The sequence below is a fragment of the Harpia harpyja genome, chromosome 22 (genome assembly GCF_026419915.1).
Source record: "Harpia harpyja isolate bHarHar1 chromosome 22, bHarHar1 primary haplotype, whole genome shotgun sequence".
Lineage (NCBI taxonomy): Eukaryota > Metazoa > Chordata > Aves > Accipitriformes > Accipitridae > Harpia > Harpia harpyja.
In genome coordinates this window covers 15424555-15446599 of record NC_068961.1, presented here as the reverse complement: position 1 = coordinate 15446599, position 22045 = coordinate 15424555, and the positions used below count along the sequence as shown (strand labels likewise).

General features: G+C 41.9%; 1 protein-coding gene across 1 annotated transcript in view; it reads left to right on the top strand.

Annotated features, from left to right (window-relative positions):
* The first annotated feature begins 8649 nt into the window (after nucleotides 1-8649).
* Nucleotides 8650-22045, top strand: part of RFX8 (regulatory factor X8) — a 28821-nt gene continuing 15425 nt past the window's right edge. The window contains exons 1-5 of the mRNA XM_052773940.1: nucleotides 8650-8699; nucleotides 12098-12221; nucleotides 14986-15047; nucleotides 16548-16634; nucleotides 20580-20642. Of these exons, the coding sequence (XP_052629900.1) occupies nucleotides 8650-8699; nucleotides 12098-12221; nucleotides 14986-15047; nucleotides 16548-16634; nucleotides 20580-20642 (386 nt within the window). The remainder of the gene's footprint in view (nucleotides 8700-12097; nucleotides 12222-14985; nucleotides 15048-16547; nucleotides 16635-20579; nucleotides 20643-22045) is intronic.

The following is a 22045-nucleotide window of genomic DNA, read 5'->3' as shown; positions in this document are numbered from 1 at the left end:
GAATTTGTTAAGAAATTACTGTGCATAGATCAGTACAGTACTTACTGCAGTTTGTGCAGAAGTTTCTTAACTACTTGAATGCTTAAATACACCAATGCGTATAAATGGCGAGTGATAAAATAATTGCACCGTAACTTCTACAAAATATTTGAAATCTGTTTTAAAGCTAAGAAGTATGAAAATTAGAAAAAGACAAGATGAAAGCTGCAGAAGCATAAAAAAGAATGCCATAAGATTATCTGAAGTCAGTCATACAGATTACTTGACTGTGATGGCAAATTAAATCATGCTGTTTTCCAAGAGTGACTCACAGTTAAAATTGTGTATCTTCCAAAACAAAAGCTTTGTGCATCGCCAACAATATTTTAGCATCTCTTTCAATTAAGAAAACAATTAAAGATTTGATTATAAACTATTTTTCTCTGTGGCCCCTAAGGCTTCAAATGATGGAAATATTTCTGATTCTAACTTATTGTTGCACAGTTGAAAGGGAAATAATCCATTGTCTTTTTGATTATTTTCAAGACAGCAGTGAAAATCCATTATAAATATTTGAAAATTTTAAAGATATACTAAAACTGAACATTTGAATTTTTAAAATATAACATAGTTTATGAATTTTAATTTAGAGGCTATGCTACGCAATAATAGGAAACTCTAATGGATGAGTAATTACCCAATTCACTGCATAACATAAAAAAGAACTTCACAGATAAATTATCATTTCATCTTGAAAGTTGTATAGCTGAGGTTTTTCAACTGATTTTCCTCATCTGTCAAAAACATTTTGGAATTACAAGAGAGATTTTATTTTATCATATTTGAAATTGTGAGGCATGTATCCACAAGATACTGGCCTCTGTAGCTTAAAAGTGAAAAAATCTTTAAACGTTGACTAGGTTGGTTTTTTTTATATACAGCATATTTGGAAAAAGAAGTTTCTTTTGTACAGCAGGCTAGATTCCCCATTTGAAATTTTAAACTTGTTAAAGGTGACAAATAGGAGGATGACGAAGAGGCATGACTTGACTTGCACTGTATCCTAAAAGTTTATTCTAATCAGTTCTAAAAGTTTCAAAACTTAAAAAGTTTCAAATTCAGAACCAAATTATTTTGTACGGATTGAAGTTTACAACATTTCTTCATTCACAAAAAGGTAAATTAAGACAAGTAATGAGAGAAATTATTTGGTCCTAGGTATAGTTGTGTAAAAACTCATTCCAGCAAAACAGAAAAAAAATCCATCAGTGGTATGCTTTTGCTCTTAAATATTTATCTCCACATTTTTATTTCAGCAAACATGATTCAATTATTTTCTCAAAAGAAAAAGGCTGCCTTTTGGGAAAACAGTAAGCATTACTGCAGGTTTTGAAACATGCTGCAAGGCTAAATATCTGTCACTTGCATGAGGAATACTGAAGACGAAGAAGTTCTGAAGAACCATCTCACATTCCCAGAAAGATTTTATTAAGATTAATCTGACGTCCCACCCTCACATACTAGCTGTTTCCCATTTTCACATCTTCTGGAAGTTACTAAGCTGGTCTGAACTCGAAAGCAGCAGTAGAACGTATATTTTTTTTTATAAGCAAATTTTGGCAAATTGCAGAAACTTGTTAAATACTGTTTCTGTCAAGACTGAGCTTGAAAGGAAAATGAAGTTCAGCTACTACAGGTTAATGATTTTATAATTTTTTTTATTTTAAAAATTTATAAAAATTTTATTAAAAAATAATCTAATGATATATCGAAAATATTAAAACAGATAACAAAGCACTGTGAATTGTCTATCTGAGGAGTGCATTTGAGAGAAAAACATAGGAGGTACATACTCTAAGGTGCCTCTTAAAATGAAGTTTTGTCTATTATTTTTCCCATGGCTCTGTCTTCCGTGATGGAAGGATGATCACACTACCACTGGCTGCAGTTGCAATGAGGCTGCCAGAGCAGAGTGGCCATTTACTAAAGTTGCCTGGTTCCACATTTTAGATATTAACATTCGGCAGTAATGTCGTTCAAAAGTAAAGGGCAAAACCCCTCTCCATACTCTGAAGTGCAGAGGTACCGTGCTTTCCAGGTGGACTCCTGCTTAGTAATTAAGCAACTACATCCTGCATCTCTAACTCACATGCGCTAATCTTACCGGAGGTTTTTCTTTGGCAGATTTTACGTTGAATCAGTTGTAGGTCTGCGGTTCACGTCTGGAATATGCTTGTTATAAAATTGTGAATGAATTACTTCAGTGAATAATTGTAGGTCTGCAGATCATCTCATTTATGAATTTTGTAATGCAGATTGAAATTTTCAACTGGGAATGTATTTTCTGCGATAAATCAAGTAACATTAATTTATGCCCCGTACATATTTTGATATATATTGGTACAGTTTTTTAAATTAACAGGTAGAATGTGAATATTAATTGTCCCACTGACTGTAATGTTGCCAAGTTTTGTTTTGCTTTATCCGCAAGGTTCGTAACATTTAATTTGAATAAGTAATCAAAACGAAGTCAATAGAAAATTCTGAACTGCCTTTTGGTGACCCAACACTTGAATTAAATGTTTGTTTCCCATGAGTAAGTCACATGGGAATTCTCACAGACGAGTATTATGCTAGTAATGCTCGCATGATCGCATATTCATAGAAAATAAATATGAAAGGTTTACAACCACAGTTAATTAGAAGTTCACTTTTGAATGCAAATTAATATTTAGGGTACGTATTCACTCAACTCTAGTCCTTGCTCATGCAAAACTCCACCAGTACCAACCAGAGGGCCAGTCCCATGTTACAAACAGCACACGGTCGAAATAAGAAGTTTGCGGTGGTGGAAATGTTTTATGTAAGCCATCTGAGGAACGCTTAGCAATAAAGGAATGTATTTGTAAGTGTCAGGAATGATGGAGTGCAGTTCAAGATCAGGATCACAAATCAGGACCATAAATCGAGGACGTGGACCGGTCCAGAGACCCACCACGGCCGCTCATACCCCCAACACCCCCAGAGCTCCTTCATGTCGATGCAAAGCTATGGGGCCAGCATATAAACAGGCAAGCTGCTCAGAGGGGGATTTCATATCAAATGTTTCACAAAGGTTGATTCTGTAATGTATTCCAATGGAAACAGAGAGTCTAAATTAATATAGAAGACATCTTCTCATCCTAAACCATATCAGCCTAATCTAATTTGCCAAATTGGGAAAAAGAAACACACTCTCATTCTGCCAGAGGAATTGTTCCCAACCTTTATTCGGCTTCGTGTTTGCTGCTTGCTTCAGATCCAACACAATCTGTGTGAGCCCACAATAGCTATATCTATTCTAGCTGCGTCAGCTGGCTTAAGAAAAAGATACTATTTCTCTTTATAAAGTTTGTCTTGACTATATCTTTATACTGCTGCAGCTACAGCAATGCTACTGCTAGCAACGTAAATGAATATTCTACTTATCTGAACAAAAGCCAAACATAGACAAGTCACAAATGCTTCAGATGAAATTAAGAAAGAGACCGTGCAGCAATCATGGAATAAATTACGTTGCCAGGGATGTCTGGAGGTTGTCTCGTCCACCTCCCTGCTCAAAGCGGGGTCCTGGTGAATCTGAACAACTCAGATGGCACATTCAGGATTTGTTGTTCCTACAGTGGTTATGTGGTCATGCTTATTAAGTCTGTTAGGGTGTTTTCTCTCTCTCTAATTTATTGGTAGTCTCAGATGCAAGTATTAACTGAAAATATCATTTATGTAACTATAAGCAAGGCATAAATCATGCTATCTCCTGCTACATTTTCTAGCCTGGAGGATAAAACAAGATTTGTAAAATAATAATAGGAATAAAGGGCTTGCAAATATGAAATTTGGAGAACAGTTATACAACTGTATACAGTTTTAATCACATCACCTCTGACACTACATGCACACAATATTTCTTTGATGTGCCACTTTGGTCTAAGACATTCAAAAGGTGGGAAGATAAAACTACATCACTGATGTAATACATGCCTTACCTTCAAAGAACTATTGAGGCAGGATTTTTATTTGTTATAAAAATCATCATTCTCAGAGGAGATTAACTGTTAACTGCATTGTCATTCAATTATGTCAAACTTGTTATGCTGAAGCTTTCAACAAACACTTTCAAGAAAGTTATTGCTTAATCTAGCTATCTAAGTGAAACACTTTTACCTGTCATTTTTAGTTTAAAAAAAAAAAAAAAGCATCTGTTTTCACAGTAAAGTCTGTGTTTATTCTGGGGGAGGAGGGAGGTGTTTTCTCTCTTTTCAAAACTTTTGTAGCTGGACTTTACCTTGAGCATATTTCAAAGCTGCCCTTAATGCCATTCCTTCCATCAAAACTAATTGATTCACTGTGTAAACATTCCTGATGCACAGACAAGGGTCGTTTGCATGTGGTCTGCAAATCAGGTACAGGAGCTAATGTCAGAGCTGCTGTTTGATCCACCAGCCTCTGAGACAGATTAAGCTTTTCTGTATGACTCACCACTGCTTTTATTGTAAAGAAAAAAATATTTTGTTTCTGTTCAAATTACTGTAATGTGCAAAACCAGCATCACTATTTCGGAGTTTATAGCAGAGTCCTTAATAATAGATTGTCCTATTAAACAGAAAGTTAACTTCAGTATACATCCAGGATGTAGAAAACAAAACAAAAAACACAAAAAGAATGAGTGGGGGAAGCACAATAAAATACTACTTAGACTCGGAGGAGCAAACACAGCATCTTCTGCCAAGCAGAAATGAAGCAGTTGCTTTCTCCTGCAAGCATTACCTCAGCCACTTCTGGACAGATAGGCTTTTATCCATATCTCCATCTTCATGAGTCACCATATAAATTGTTTGGCTGCCCTGAGCGGGTCTGAAGAGGGAGAAATATAAAGAGCAGGTGTCATCAGCACGTGGTGGAGACCACAGTCCTCAGGTCCATGGTCACCCTCCTAGAGACACTGCCTGTACGGGGAGCACCAAGGGCGACCGGCAGAGCCCTGTGGGAAGCGTTCAAGCCGCTCATGGCAGGACCAAAAGCAGTCAAAGAACATGGAGACACGTGGAAATGCTGTCATGGTACCCTCATTCTTCATCCTAGTCAAAAGGAGATCAGTAGCCAACACTGCCCCGGGCAACATCTAGGATTAATGTTGTACCAGCAGAGACTGAGGTGTTCCACTTACAGTGTGGAAGACATTTCCCCCCAGTCTCCCCACCAGACACTCCAAAACCGGGTGATTTGAGATGGTGCAAGGACTGGAGCAATTGCCAGTGATTGTCCCCCATCTCAGGTCACCAGACCCTAAGCCTTTCTAATGGCTTCACATCTTCCAGGAGATCTTAATCATGCAATGATTGCATTGTTTGAATCAGTTCATTCTAGTCCCGACACATCCCAATTTACATACTATTTTGTGTTCCCAGCTCTGTCATTAATGTTTAATGCTTTAATTCAGCCATCAATCCCCACTCAGCAAAAAGATTCAACTAAGCACAGATTTAAAGTTAAGCGCATTCTTACAGGCTTTCCTGAAATGAAGCGGTCTTACACACATGCCGACATGCTTTGCTGAACTGGGTTTTCATGCACAAGAGAGTTCCCTTGCCATAGGCACTTAGGAAAGGAGCCTTCCTCTTCCTCATGTGCATTCATGTTGAAGTGTGTGACTTGTGAAGGACACAGAGTTTTCTATAAATGGCAAAGCATTATATTCAAGGAGAAGGTTGTTGCAATCCTGTTTTGGTTTTGCTGCTCCAAATGTCATGACACAACCAGGTATGATCTTCTCTATTTTCGGAAGTCTGTCAAGTGATTTATTTTAAACTAAAGTTTGAAAGATAGCTATTACTCTGAAGATCTGTGTTCACAGTAAACTGATCAGATCAAGGTAAAGACTGATCATTGGTGTTATTCAAATCTCAAAGGAAGAAAAAATCAGTAAACCTTTGCACAGATGTCATTTCTTCCCTGTCAGGTCAACTAGTAGAGAAAAAAAAAAACCAACAAAAAACCCCAAACCAACAAAATGTACTGATTGATTTCTCAAAGCAGGATATTCACCTTTGCCCACCAGGACTCTTACTCCAACACTGACCAAATTCTTTTAACTTTTCGTATTGAAAATTTGATAGTGTGTTGCTCCAGGGCCTTGGTTTGGTGGCTGGCAGGGAGAGATTTGATTTTTTGCTTTTACTTTTCAACCTCTTTTACCCATTTCTTTCTACAGGAGTATGAATGAAATAAATACCACAGAGGCCTTTTCAGCTCTAGGGGAACATACAATATATGACAGTCACATATTTTCATTGCTGCTGGTAGCGGTGGAAGCAGTAGCGGATTCACTTGCTTTCATGACTGTTTTATACATACTTTAGCTCAAGTGCTTAAAAATCTTACAAAGCACTTATGTTAAATATTTTAAGTATTTGAGAGATGTTAGCACTTTACTGTTCCTTTACAAGACAGCTGTCACCAGCAAGAGCTCTTACATCGTCTGTTTACCTCACAAGGCAGGCAAATCTCACAAGGTATCCAAATCTTCTCTTGAATGGGGGGGGGGGGTGTTAAGGGGAGATGTCTGTTACCTCAAAGTTTGATTTAAATCTGTCCTACTTATGGGTGAAATTTGGAGGAAAGGAACTTCTTTAGCACGCCTTTTAATCAGTTCAACCATACTCCTAATTTTAGGTCAAAATTTTGTTCAGTCAAAGTGCACGTTCAATAAATACTCTTTCATTTTACGCAAGGAGGATGTCTGTGACGGCAATAAAGAGCTTTGCAACTTTCAGCTTATGCAAGACTAAAGACTTACTACAGTTTGACCTAGCATACATCCACCCAGTCCTATCTGACTGGATTAAATTGAAGAAGCAGATTTCAGGTTTTCAATCAAATTCTGCTGGCAGCCTGGTGTTTAAAATCAGAATCCCCCTTCCCTCCCAGCCACCCAAAAGTATTAGATTTATTTGAAAGGTTAAAGAGACATTTTCTGAAAAACTGGAAAAACCCTAATCAAATACTAGTAGTGTCAAGATTTGAACAGCACACAGATCCGTCTATCTTGTTATTGTGATCCAGAAATTGGGCAAGAGAAATTCTGTGACCTACTTTATATCTCTCAAGCCATGGACAGTAACTGGACAGTTTCTTTGTGCAGCATTTGCTTCCTCTCATCAAAACTTTTCTGAGTATTAAGTGCTGTCCAGGGACTTTCTGATCTGTGTGACTCCCCTTGCTCCAGTCTGTTACCACAGAAATAACCCATTTATCATTTTTCAGTTTTAGATAAGTCGTACATGGGGTTTTTTTCCTGCTAAGGCATCTTTGGGCCCAGGGAGCTTCACGAACTTTGTGAAGTTTGAGATATAGTCCCAAAAAGTCAGCTGTTGGTCATGAACCTTGAGAACTACGACCAGGACTCAGGCAAACGTGTAAGCAAGCCAGTTGTGGGCAACTGGAGATGAGGTTTCCTCTTCCTCAGGTACCTTAGTGGAAGGCACTGCTACACCTGCGGTGTGGACAGGCCCACCTGAATCAGGAGTGAGCGTGCCAGGCAGTGTCTACTGCAAAACCCACTGTGGAAGCTCTACGAGTACTTACACGGCAAAATCACACAAGTCTTAGGGTTGCTGCAATATCACTGCTGCTGGTTCTTCAACAGCTAGTTTAAAGTAACTTGAGAAAGCTTTCACTCTACAGTATTTGCAGGAGCATTTGCTGTGTAAGCTGAACGTCCCACAGAGAAGGTCAGTAGACTGTGGAGATGCTACAAAATCAAGACCAAGAACTGTACTGAGGGCAGCTTCCACAATAGGTTATTAAGTACAGTTGCTGATGACAGACTGTATTGGCTACAGTGTGAATACTAACCTGTGTTTTGGGCAGCCATCATTTTCAGGGCTTTGGTTCGGGGGCCTGGGAGTGAATAGCTTCTTCCCATGGGGTTCTCAACACAGCACAAGGCTTTACAGATTAAAAGCAACATGTATTATACATGACATCTGTGCGCACTGCTCCTCAAAAATGAGCTACACGGAGGGACTAGAAAACCAGCACCCTTCCACCATAAATTCCCCTTTCCCGATCCCCTGTCCCCCCACTTTTAATATGGCTGTCTACCGACAGGTTGGCTTTGGTCACTTCGTCGTAACAAAGCAAGCAAAGCCAGTCTGTGTCATACGTGGGCTTTGAGCAGCTAATTAACATGAGGAAGCCACGGGAGTTTCTGAGAAGCTGAGCTCGGATGTAACCCAATGCCATCCACTAGGAAGCTTTTAGACGCTCCAGCCATACATAATTTATTTTCACCAGTCACATGGCAGTAAAGCTCATTTTGCATAATGGAAAAGTGCTTACAGGGTTTCGGTGGAGCAGGCGGCCCTTTCATCTCTCTGTATCAAAGAGAAATTAAACAATTACGGGAGCTGACAGCGTTCTTGCAGAAAACCCTGAAAATAATGGTTTAAAGGCGTGCAAAACCTCCTAAGCCAGCACTTTACGCCAGCCCCGGGCGAGGAGGGCTCCCGGTTCCTCGGCAGGGCTGGCCGGGGGGGCAGGGGCCGGCCCGGATTCACCGACCCCCCCCCGCCCCGGTCACCGGGAACCGTCGCCCGGCGGCCGGTACCCAACGGCCCGGCCCGGCCCGGGATGGCGGAGGGCAGTCCCACCTCCCTCCTGCACCTCTCCATTCTCCGCTGGTGTGTGCTGGCCGCCTTCCCCGCCGCCGGGAGAGGGGGGCACCGAGGCGGCAGGGCGGCTGGGGAGGTCCTGGATCGGGGGGGGGGCGGGGGGGGGTGTCTTCTCTCGCCCCTCTTTTGCGGGGGGGGGTCGTAGAACCTGCCCGGTGGGCTTGCTATAGGGAGGGCAGGAATCTGACTTGTAATGCTTACGGGCCAGTTTCGTAGGACAAAAACCTGGTTTGCTGTAACAGCCCCGGTGCATAAACGGTGCCATAAAAGCAGGGAAATTTCCCCAAAAGTCCATCTCCTACCACAAGTCTTACTGAGGTGGAGGTGGTTTGACGTGGGGGAAAGGGGGGGGTTGTCTCAGCCTGCCCGCTGGCAGGGAGCTGGCCCCCCGACTGCCATCCGCTTGACGTGATGCTGCCGTGCGGCTGGTGAGGACCATCCCCGGCTGGAGCACGCGTGGCTGGCGGGACGGGCTCTCCCGGCGCGGCACGGGAGGCTGCGAGGCTGCGCAGCCGGTGGTACGCTGGCATTCGGGGGGATGCCGAGTGTTTGACGTTCTCCGAGGTTATGTTTCCTCGAGGTGAAGCTCGTGGCTGAACTCCTCGGTGAGATACTTTCTGCGATAGAGTCAGGTCGTCACCATCATTTTCTGTTCTTTGCGAAGACTTGTCTGTCGTGTGACAGCCAAAGAGAAACCAGGGTTACTTTCCTCCTTTCCCCAAGCACAGATGAGTCCAGCTAGTAAACAGCAGCAAAGCTTTGTGCGAACCGGTAATGAGAGATACAAACTTTTAACTTCACAGCAAGTAACCTCAAATCTTTCTATTCCCCCTCTCTAATACCTGAGCAGCAGGAGTTAGTCTGCGCTTTTGCTGTGATATAGATACCACTACTCCCATTTTAAAAGGACTGAAGGAAGACATTCATCCAATGTCATCCAACACGTTTGGGACACTGAATCATAAATGATCCTTGAAAGGATGAACTGATGATATTTTCCATCACAACAACCTTCTGAATCACCTTTTTATGTTTCGAAATTTTTAAATATTCAGCTTCATTTTACAGTTGGTGCATTGACAATAGCAAGCCAGATTTTGGTCCAGAAATGGTTTAACAGCAGACTTGCAAACCTGGATAATGGCCTGGCTGCCAAGGGTTCACATGTGACAGGTGGCAAACCCCAAACACCTGGAGCCCATGCGAGGTTCTAGAACTGCTCAGATAACAAACCCCACAGAATGTGTGGGTAGAAAGTGGGGGGGAAATGGAGGACGTATTTCCCCATGTGCTTTTTCTTTAACCTCCATCTTCCTCCCCTACCACTCTCTCCTGATTTTGTTGTCTTTATCAATAGCTTTGTTTTGATGCGTGCCATAAGCACTCAGGTTTTGAGAACCTTGGGGCTGATAGGCAAGAAGATGAGCACCGTGCTCTTTTCTGTGTGGAATTTTTTTTTCCTGGTAGACAGTATTTTTGTATTATGTGTCAGCACTAAGAATGTGTTTGACTTGTTATTTGAAAAAGGCTGGCAGTTTAATAGACGATAAATTCACAAAAAGAAATTCCCAAATATTTTGTCACTAAATAGTTAAATGCTGAGGCAAAACTATTGGCAGAAACCAGCTATTGAAGCATGAATTAATTTCTGCTGCACTTCCGATGACTCTTGTGGTGTTATACGATGAATTTGGACTTAGGTTTAATCTCCTCTGGGACTGCTCAATTATGAAGGGTTTTGAGACGGTTGCTCTAGAAGAAACAAGCATTTCTGCCTGCTGGGAGGCAGAGCTCAGTCAGGACCCTTATCTAGAATAAATTTCATTTACCTTTCAGCCCCGTGAGGGGAAATACCCCATTAGTGCAGCAGATCCCCTGTCTTTGGCGCAGGTTCCTGCTCATGTCTAGCCGTGGAGCGTTTACTTTTGGGTGGTGGGGCTGGAGGTGGTGAGGAGCTGGCAGGGATCCCAGCCCCGGCGCTTGGGTTGGTGGGTGAGAAGGTGGGCTCCGAGGAGGTAAAAGCGAGGTATTTCGGGGCCTTGTGCTCCCGAGAGGGAAACCTGGGGGGAGACAGTCAGCTTTCTTCCCTGGAGAAAGGGAAGGGGGTGTGAATAAAAGGTGAGGTAAGACATCGTCAGGCTGCACAGCGATCATCTTCTTGCTCAGTCCGTTCTAGCAAGCCAGTTTGCTGAAGACGTTATCCAGTATCTACTGCCAATACAGCTAATACGGACAGATAAACGCTGGGTCGCCTGAAATCGGGCTACTAATAAAAGAGAGGATGCTGATTTAAAATCCAACCGGCTTATCTCACCTGGTGATTATGAAAGCCCTGCTTTCTCAGCCAACTCGATTATCAGTAAAGACACAGTGAGTAACTGGCACTGTGCTGCACTAACATTCAGCTGATAAATTAATTAAATATGCATAAATGATTTGGTATAACGGAAGCGGAGTGAGAGTAAGAAAACACTGTCATACGATCAGTGTGTCATGCTTTGAAAATTAATGTCTCTGCATCTTTGCTCCTGGATTTGTACTGCAGGAGACTCTTATCTTCTGACATCGAAACCGTTGGCATTATCTCCTAATTAAAGGTCGTCTTTTTCTGGTGAAGATAATATCTTAGGCTGATAAGTAACTAAGTTTATGTCTTCCTCACCTTATTCACACTAGTAGTTGCATTTACTTGACTATGGCCATTCTGATAAGCAGGATGAGTAAGGGATTTGACCAAAAGATAAGTATTCAAAAACCTAAATGAGTTTCAGTCCTGGCAGTTCTGTTACATAGTAACTGTAAATTAAAATTCTGTTCTCTTACTAAACTTGTGCTCAGATCAGTGAGGTTGTATGAGAACAGAATTTGGTCCTTCTTAGTTTGTGCACTCTCCATCCCAAAATACCATATTGCACATTTTAGATGGAAAAATGCTCATATTATTACCTTTGGTATAGTGGAGACCTTTCTAATTAGGAGATCAAAGTTACATCCTTTGATATAACAACCGTTACCATATGAGAGATGCTAATGCTTTCTGTATTGGTGTTAATGTTACAATGATATTACTAAGTTGTATTTTTTAATTAAAAGTGACGAGATGTAGTTAATTTCTTAGCAGAGTCTCACATGACCTCTCTTACACTTTGGAAACAAGGAAAGTGGAACTTTAGAAGTTAAAAACAAACTTACAAATATATATATATATGTATATTTGAAAATGTATAATTTTTTCCCAGAATACAGATTAACATAGAAGTAGTAGCTCTCTTTTTGATTCTATGCTTCTATAAAATCAGAGTAACAATTACAGAGTTCACTGTAAACCTGATGATCTATTAAAATCACAAGCTAACAATTCTTTCTTCTAATTCTGACATATACCAATTGATGTTTTTGTTTTAAAGGATAGCTGATAATTTCTATCTGTGTGAAGGATGCACTGTACCCCGTTGGCTACTATATGAATTGTATACGGAAAGCTGCAGTCCAAATTCCAAGTATCAAGTAAATTCAGCCACCTTTGGAAAGGTACAGAGTAGATAGAATATATAAGATAAGAAGCAGAGATACCTGAACAGAAAACCTGGTGGTCAAATATACACACTGCATATCAAAAGAGATTAAATAACAGAGAAGAATGAATAAGTAATGTATTATGCTTGTGACTTTTCTAATATATTTCTGGTAAGCCCTCATGTAGACACCATTATAATAGAGAAAAGAGTATTGTCTGTGATGGAGTTCATTTTCTTCAGGGAACCAGTGTATGTTACACTAGCAAAGATTTCTTTTGCCAATATATTTTAGAAAGCTTTACCAGGGTAAACAGCGGAAGGCTAATAAACTCGTCCTGAGGAGCGGATTCTTCTGTCCTTAAAAGACCCCTTTGGTTGTTACATAATTTATACCATCCTTTTTAAGTATCCTTGGGGAGATTTTGCTCCAAACACACCCTAAAAATGTTGTTACAGAATCATCCAAGCAAAACAAATGCAGATGTAAAACCCAATCTCCTTTAAACAGTTCCACTCTTCTAATACATGGAGGTTGATACAACCCACAGAGCAATTACCACTTGGAAATCCCAATTGCAACAAACACTCATAGCTATTCAACTTTATTTACCAAATTAAGGAAGATAGAATGCCTTGTGATTATTTGTTGCTCAAGACTTTCTTTTTCAGGATTTCCTATTTTTAACACTAATATTATTCTGTTAGTGCCCATGGTAAGAGCTACTAAGCATTATTTTAACACAAAGCCAAAATAATATAAGTAAAACTTGTACCTGAAATCAATTTCATTTGTGCGGAAAACCTCGTTTTAGGAATGATTTCTCTCAGTTCAGTTGAATCTAATTTTTTTACTGGGTAAGTTAAATCACTTGTACTTAAAATTAAGATTTGAGTGAGTGATCCAGTGTGATTTATTACCATAGCTTAATGGATCACCACCCATCAGCCAAGCTCATGGGTAGAATTTGCCTGGCTCAGTGTACATGTCTGCCATGAGACTAGTCACCTTAAAATCTCTTGTTAGCCAACGGAGAGAAATAAGGAGTTACACATGATTCCTCTCACCCTAAATGAGTCGTCTCGGGCAGCTCAGGGGAATTGTGCCTCGGGACTGCCTGTTTTTCTCCATTGGCTACAGAGTTCTGCAGCGACTAGCTTAGACATCTCTACCTTGTAACCACGTAGGTAAGGTTAATCCCATCCTGTCTGTACACTTTCAGGTGCTCCAGCATGATTGAGTTACCACCTGTAAGCTAAGCCTTCTTGTGGTTTAAGTTAATGCATTTTACTTTTAAGTTGGGACGGGCATGGATGAAGCATGAGTCTGGTCACGCAGAAGAGCTTAGCTGATGAGCCATAGCTGCTATAGGTTGGTGCTTGCAACTGTGTGCTCACAGCCTTAACCGACCCAGTGCATTGCAGTGCAAGTTAACACATCCCGAGTGAGCAAACTGGGGTGCAGCTCCCCAAAGGCTTGAAATGGTCTGTCCTTCTGCAGCAGGAGGTGGGACCGTGCAGCAAGAGGCTGAGGAGGGCAGGAACGGCAGCAGCCCCGGTTTAAACTAAAGATGCACATGTTACCACAGCCTAGCTAATGGGCTGAGCTATTAATAATTCATCAAGCTGTAGTAACCTGACTGCATTACATGCGTGTGGACTGTAAAGGATTTTGCAGTCAAGCCCCATCTGAATCAAACTGTGATGATTTAAGACACAACTAATCTCATCTGCCCTATCCCTCTGCCCAAATACACCGCCGTCTCTGTAGAAGAGGCAGTGGGAAGAAGTATGTGTCTCATGCCATAGAAACCCCAGATTCACAGGCTGTCCTTTTAGGAGAATGGGGTTATGCTAAAACACCAGCTTGGGAAAGGGAGCAGCTGGGGTGGGTGCACACAGAAACGTGCAAAGCACAGGACCACTCCAACAGCGTTGAAACCGGAGGTGCACGTTAGTGTGAGTTGGGGCAATTTGTCCTGTAGCAGACCTTTGGGCCAGCAAAGTGCACCTTGCACAAAGTCCAAGCTTTGTGCTGCTGAGTGGAGGCTCCTCTCGCTCCTTGCTAACTTTGAGTACTCGATCCTCTGTTCCTGCTATATAGGGAATGTTAGCTCCAGCTGTCCTGGGTTAGTCTCTGCCTTCACAGAACAGCTCATGCAGAATAATCATAGTGAAGTGGATTATTACCCTGACAGTATCTTATTACTCTGTAGGGCCTAACCTTGACAGATGCCGCCTGACCTCAGCTCACATTTACCACTGCGGTGGTCAAAGGTTGCTTTGCAGCTTGATGATTCAGGTCCTTTTAAAACAGATAAGTCAGGCCCTATCCCGCGAGCGCTCCTTGCGAGAGTGAGTAGGTAGGTGAAATGCCTTGAGTGAGTAAGTCCTACTCGAGTGAGTAAGACTTGCAGGACTGGCAGAGTACTGGAGAATCACGGCACCTTCCAGTTCCCGTAGCTGATATACCCCTCCTGACTGTGGGTGGTCTCCTGGTGTGTGCACTGACTGCGTTTCAGTGCAAGGTAAAACAGACTAGTCTAAAAAAATGCCTATCTGAGGGAGGTAATCCCTTAAATTACTTAGCTTTTGATCCGCAAAAGCCTGATTGAGTTCAGTTTAACAGTTACCATTTGAGAGGTAAGAACAGGTATTAGCCTGCAAATGGTGGAAAGCAAAAGAAGTGATTAAAGAGAAAAAAAATGTAGCAGATATACGTTTTTGCTTTTTAGAATGAATTTGCCAAGTATCTCTAATTTTCTGTTTGGTTTTTTCAGCTTATTCGGTTAGTTTTCCCAGGTCTGGGGACAAGAAGGCTGGGCACAAGAGGGAGTACCAGGTATTGGTTTTGCTCCCTTTGTTTAAATAAATTATTTATAACTGTTCTAATAAAATTTAAAAATGGCTGAATGTTCAGCTCCAGCACTGTAATACAGCAGCTGAACTGTTGGCTGCAAGTCTGTAATACATCGCAAGATCCAGATTGGTTTCTGATGTCACCAAGTACATTAAAATAGAGTTAATTCCATGAAGATCACCACATCAGAGCTGCTTTGGTAGGGCATGAATTCCAGATCAGGCTGGTTTTTAAAAAATGAGTGCTCCAATTTGTACTGGCTATTACAGCATGGCTTGCATGAGGCATCTGCCAGACATCACAACCTTAGTCAGAGCTCTTGAGACACCAGGTCAGGAAAGCCTGGCTCCGGGAAGCACAGGAGTGGCATCTGTGATAAATGTCTGTGTTGTTCTTTTCAACCTTGCACATATCTGTGGAGTGACCCAGCATGTACTGGTGGTCAATGGAAATGTTGTGAACAGTTTAAAACCATTTAAATCAGACCACCTCAGATCCTCCTCCTCCATTCCTTTCTTCCCGTGCCTCTCTTCTTCTAGAGCACAGAGAGTTCGATACTCTTCCATTGATTCAATGTCCAAACTTATGATCATACTCTGAACATCCAGAAAAGGGATGTTTTAAGGGCATTGAGACACAATAATTTCACAAGCATTTTGAGTAGCTGTCAAATACTGGTTTTGAGACTGGCATGCCCTTACTTGATCTGTGACTTTTCTCCACTAGTCTGGACTTGCTATCAGCTTGATCCAGCGAGGTCCTTTATTTTGGGAGTGCCTCACCGCAGACACTCCCAGGCTTCTCCTCAGAGCTGGCAGGATTTGGGATGGTGCGTGATAGCCCCCAGCCTCCGTGCTCTCTCTTCCCATAGCAGAAGGTTGCCGGCTGCTGGTGGCCCAAGCCCACCACACTGCTCCCCTGGCTTCCCAGTGACCAGCCTGGGAAGAGCCAGCTGGCAGCACCTCGGTAGCAGGGATGGCGACTCCGCTGCTCACCAAGGTCAGGATAAACCTTAGAGAAGGTCTAGTGGGCTTCTTGGGTTTTTGCTTGCCATAACTACTGATGGGCCGTCCAGTCCCTAAGTTACTGTGAATGGCTGCGGAACAACTGCACCAAATCCTTCCACTTCCATGGGGATATGGGGACCTCCGTCAGCTGAGACTCTGGTCCCTGACTTGGCTAACTGTCCTGTACAAATCTGTTGCACCCCATTCACTGGCTTAAGTTTTCTCGTTCAGAAGAAGGTATCATTCCAGGGCAAAAACTGTTGAAAAGAGTTTGTAAAGAGTTTGTGTAATTATCTTCTGTTGGGAAAATAAATTTTCAACAGAATTTAAAAAACAAATGTAGCTTTTTTTTACTTGGTCTTTTCTTGTTTAAATGGAACAATCATCTGCTTTCAAAGGAGGAATATAAATTATTCGCTGACTTGTTGAATATCATATGGTTGGCAGTTCATCCTTTTTTTTTATTATTTTCTAGGTATCATTATGATGGAATAGCTATCAAGAAGAACTCTTCCTTTTATGCACGTTATTACTCTCTTCTGTCTGAAAAAAATTATTACAGGTTTGTTTTTTAAAATGTTTTAATAATAAAATGTCACATGACAGTCTCTGTATTGGCTGTACATGAAAGTCTGTAAATCGTGTTGAACATTGACAACAGTATTACATTTTTCTTATTATTATACACACTATAAAAGTTCTGTACCATTAAGTGCTGCACCCTAGTAGAGAAGATCCATTTTGAAAACATGCCCTACCTAATCAGACTTCCTTGAACTGGACATTTTAGCCATGTAGATCTTAAGAGCAGGAACTTGTGCCAAACCTAAAAGAAAACCTCAATATATTGAGGCTCTAAAAGGGAGCTCAGATAAACATATTGAAATTGTTTCATGACATTCTGTCACCTTCCTTATGAAACAGGCTGAAGAGACATGTATTAAAGTATAAATGACTGGACGGTTTTGAAAAGTCCTACACCCAATCATGTTATCTGGGGTTTTTTACTACTTGAAACAATGAGGCATATTATTTTGAAAAGACTTCCTTTGTTTTAAAATTTCAGATTTAAAAATCACCTCTTGTCAGGGAACAACAATGAGAAAATGTATAAGACAAGTATAAATTCACTGCAAAAATTAAAAGTCTAAAAATAATTGATGAACGTAAGATACTTTGGCAGACTAAAGTGTAGACATGAGCATGGGCCAGCTGTGGGGAGGAGAGGAAGAGTTCTCATGGTTAAGCTCATGGTTGAGATAAACAAACCACAGGCTTGCCTTTCGCCCCAGAAAAAAGGAAGGGAAATGCTGCCATTCCGTAACAGTTTTACACTCCTTTTAAATGCACAGAATAAGAAAAATAGGTGCAGTCTATGCCTTGGACTTTGGAGACCAGGCTGCTATCCTCACTGTCTTACAGACTTGTACATTACTTTAACGTGTATATGGATAAACTCTGTGCTTTGATTTCCATTCTTTAATATGGAGGTACAGCATTTTTCTATAGCATAAACGTTAGAGGGATACAAGTCAGCCTATTAAGCACCCAGATAGTCTGGTGATGCTGAAACTGTTTCAGTGTCTGTGATATTTTATATTATAGTTACTTAATTGAGTGTACGCTCTGCAAGAGCATGGAAAAATTATACCCATAGGTTTGTTGCCTTTCTCCATGGGTTTTATAGCGGAGTAACATTGCAGAAGTCCATAGTGACAACGGTAAAGAATGGGACAGGGCAGAGGATCAGGTTCTGCAGATGATCAAGTGGCAGTCGGTCGTTGTGAGACCAGACAAATTATTCATAGGGAACTCGAGGCTCATTTCCCATGAGACCCTTACTGAAGTGATAACCCTCGCTACCTGTACACCCGGTGTAACCAGAACAGGCCCAAGATTTGACATGCGAAACAAGGAAAGGTCTCGGCCACTGTTCAAGGAATCTTGCATGTCTCCAGCTGAGTCTCTGCTGGTCTTTCTTCTTCAGGGAAAGAAAGGTGTTTCCCTGCAGCGTCACTTGAAAACAGCAATCTTGCTAGGCATAGTAGGAGAGCTGCCTGTTCTGGTCATAGAAGAGACGAGAGAGAGAACAGAACAATTTGAATTGTTGCTCTTTTTCCTCCCAGCATAGAAACATGAAGAAAAATTACAGAAAGTAGGAGGAACCAAAGAAGCAATGTTGACTAAGTCCAGGCCAGGTGCAAAAACAAGGACTTCAGCCACTGCTGGGAACCAGAAGTATGCCAGCATAGCTTGTGGCCTTGGCCCTCCTCATGGAAATGAGCCATGTTCTCTGATGGGCTGGGGAACACGCTATAGCCCACGTGTAACTGCAGGAGAGCCGCGGCACTGGCTGCAAGCCTCCTTCTCCTTCTCCACCAGCTGCCAGAGGTGCCCACCCGGACACCTACTCCTAAAAAACTGTATTTAATTTGGTCAAACCAAGGAAAAGGAGGTGTATTCCAGGGAAAGGGCTGACATCAACCAGCCATCTAGTGATCTTGGTATAGTTTCTTAGGATAACTTTTCCAATTTAAGAAAAAAAATCAAAATATAAAGATCGTATTCAGACAGAGATCATCTTTCTAGTTGCAATAGAAAAGTCTCTTAACTACAAAATTATCTTCCTTCATTTAAGACAGTTATAAGAAGTCACTAAGCTGTTGTGTGAAGCCAGACAACTGAAATTAGAACAGCTTCCACTCTAAATGCAGCCACACATCCTTGTCCCAAGCCAACATGCAGGCCCGCAACACCTGGGCAGCCGGGTGTCACAATTACTTCTTAGTGTCTGATAAAGGACAGCAGGAAAAAAACAGGGTGAAAGCAGTAAAAAAGCACAAAACACAGCCAGAGAAGCATGAGTAGCACAACTCTGAAAGAAATAATTAGGTCACATACAAAATAAGCAGCAGTTTCAACCAAATAAGTGAGTTTGTTTCCATCTGTATTGAGTTTTGTACATTCTTTGCAAATAAATAGGAACACATCAAGGAAATACCTCATCTTTACTGTCCTCTCAGTAGGGTTCAGTACTTTTTGAAATCAGAATGAATTTTTCATGATCCAGTGAAGTTGATAAAACCAGCGACGGCAAATTCTAGATTTTTTTTAATTAGAAAATTGAAATTTAGAAAAAAAGTAATGAAAACTTGAAGACTTTTCTACCTGCGAGAACAAATTTTATTCTCGCGGAGGTAATCATATAATTGCAGCACGAGTATTTGACCCATAACGTCTCCATTTTTGAGAGTGAGTTGGTGTGGAAATTTCCAAATTACAGTGAAGAAGATTTTTAATATACCATTTCAGTGCAGTCCAAATGATGGTCTGTGGACCAGACCCTGCTAATGGGATATACTTCTCTGGCTTGTTGCCATTTCCCTCTGGCAGAGACAGGGGATGTCTGTTTGAGTAGTGAACATGTCCTAAATAATTATTGCTCCTTCCCATGCCTGAATAGAGTCCAACATGCACCTGGGGGGAAGGTGGAACGAGGAACCCAGTTGAGAGACCAAGGCATCCACCCAGCCTGTGGGCTGGTGAAGAAAGGGATAGTTTCAAAACTATGATCCACTCCCTCTAATTACTGAAAAGAATATTTCTTGACCATATTGAGATAGTCGGCAATTGACATGGTGCTGGTAGTGAGGAAATAGACCCGTGAAGGATCTGGCAGGTTGGGAGCTGTGCTTGTTGCTGTCATAGAAATGGCAGTATGATTATAATGGTTTGCCTTCGACTACAGAGAAGGCATTTGCCTTTTGATAGTCAGCAGGGCCTCACATGTGTTGGGTTGGAACATGTTCACACAAGGAGTGATAAGGATGCTCTTATACAGCACCTGTGAGTTGGTTTGTTTAGAAATCTTGGATTTTTTGAAGATATGTGTACCACAGCTCTGATGATGATGTTATGAAAGCAGTGTAAATAAACACAACTGTAATCAATGAGGTGTCCAAATGTATTACGGAGATTTAAGGGAATATGGTATTTACTGATATGCATCACAATAGGGTGCCCTCTAGGAATGGGAGCTTTGAGGACAAGCTCTCCCTAAAATGGTACTTGCTCTGGCTCGGAGTACAGCAGTGTTAAAAAAATGCCGGCAAATTTTGGTTTCATAAGAGTTACTTTATGATTCTAGTAGGAGGGAAGGTTTGGGCTTCTGACTTTTTAGTGAAGCAAACCCATGATTTTTTAATAAAAAAAATCTGATATGATTCTAGCAAATTAGCTTTTCTAATCTCAGTGTGATCTGACAGTCAAGAGCATGCACATTCACCACCCTCCCTCCTTTCATTTTCCCTTTGTCCTTCCCGGTTGCCCCCTCTGTTAGTCTTTTTGTCATCCCCACCATTGTGTTTCCCGTTTTAGCTCTAGTTCCCCACCCATAGCATCATCCAAACTCTGCAAGAGATATGGTGAAACTCCTTGTGATTTTGCTGTCACCCATTTTCCCCTTCTCCCACCCACCTCCTCTTCCATGTGTCCTGTCTTTACCCAGGCACCGCTCTCCAGGGGAATCGAGCAGCTCCGCCTGGCAGCCGAGCACCTCCGCGGGCACCGGGTGAGTCCGAACCCCCTTTGCTAACAGTGGGGAGAGCATAGATGTTAGCTTTCCGTAGATATTTGCACTTAATTGTCACCGAGCTCCCAGCTGGCTGCTGGGGTGCAGGAGGACCCACGCAGCACCCCTTCTCGCCATCCCCGTGTAGGGGGGAGCCAGCCCACTGGAGGAGAGCGATGCTGATACGTGTTGCCATAGTAGCAGCAGCAGAAGATACAGCTGGCCGCCTTCTCGGGGAGAGCAGGAGCTGGAAAATATTAATTAATTTTGTTTCACAGGCTTTGGAAATCTGCAGGAAGGACCCATTTGAAAGAAGCGTTATGAAACATCTCTACTGACACATTCTTCCCTTTGTCAGCCACCAACTCTAAAATGTCCGGCAGAAAGAGTCAATAGCATTGCCAAACGTACCCAACATGAATGTCGTGCCCTGTCACGACAGTTTGGTTGTTTTGCTGGACCACCGCCTTCATGGCAGAGAGTAGTGGCAGAGGGAAAGGTAATTTTTCAGGTGGCAAGGGTCAGTCCTGTGGACAGCAGAGAAGCGAGAGGAGGCATTTTCAGTGGCTTGAGTTTCCAAGCAGATAAGCTCTTACATTTTGTCCTCTGTACCTTCAGGACATGTGGTGGCACCCTGGTTTATAAAACATCACAGCAGTGACACCCAGCAGCCAGATCTGATTAGATAGCCTGAGCGTTGGCAGTCACCAGTGGAAGCACATTTTCTACAAAGCCCCTGCCTGTCACCCTCCAAAATAGCCGAGTCCAAAAGGATCTCGGAGTTTGAAATGCCTTCACAGACAGTGAGCAGGTGTCAGCAGCAGATGGGGGCTTGACTGGAGGAATCCAACTCTCGCAGCACGTCCCTTTTACTAGCAACATTGCCTCTCCCTCCCGCAGGATTAGCCTCAGCAAAACGGGCAGGGAGAGAGGTAGGAGATGATAAAGCAAGAAAGCAGCCTATTGTGCCTCCATCCCTGACTTTTCAGCCAAAAACCAGCAGTCAAGCCTTTGCAGGTCCAGGTGAATTCTGACCGTGTGGAACCTCACGGCAGGTTTGCAAATGGGGGAAAGTCAGAAACAAAATGCCATGTAACTGATACAGGGTGCAGAAAATGTAATGACTGTGAAATCAAAGCACAAGGATGACTATACTTTCATTATTTGCATGTTTATAATTATTATTATAATTCGAAACAAACTGCAACTACAAATACAAACCCACAACTTTGGTGCAAGAAATTGGAAGACTTTGCACTGTTAAATGGCTAATACCTTGCTGTCTTTATAACGAATGGTTCAGTTTTATCTTAAAATTAAGAAATTGGTCTTCAGACTCGTTAGAAAATCATGGGGCTGCTGAATGACAGCAAAGAGAGCAGGGTTTGTTTCCCAAACGCAGT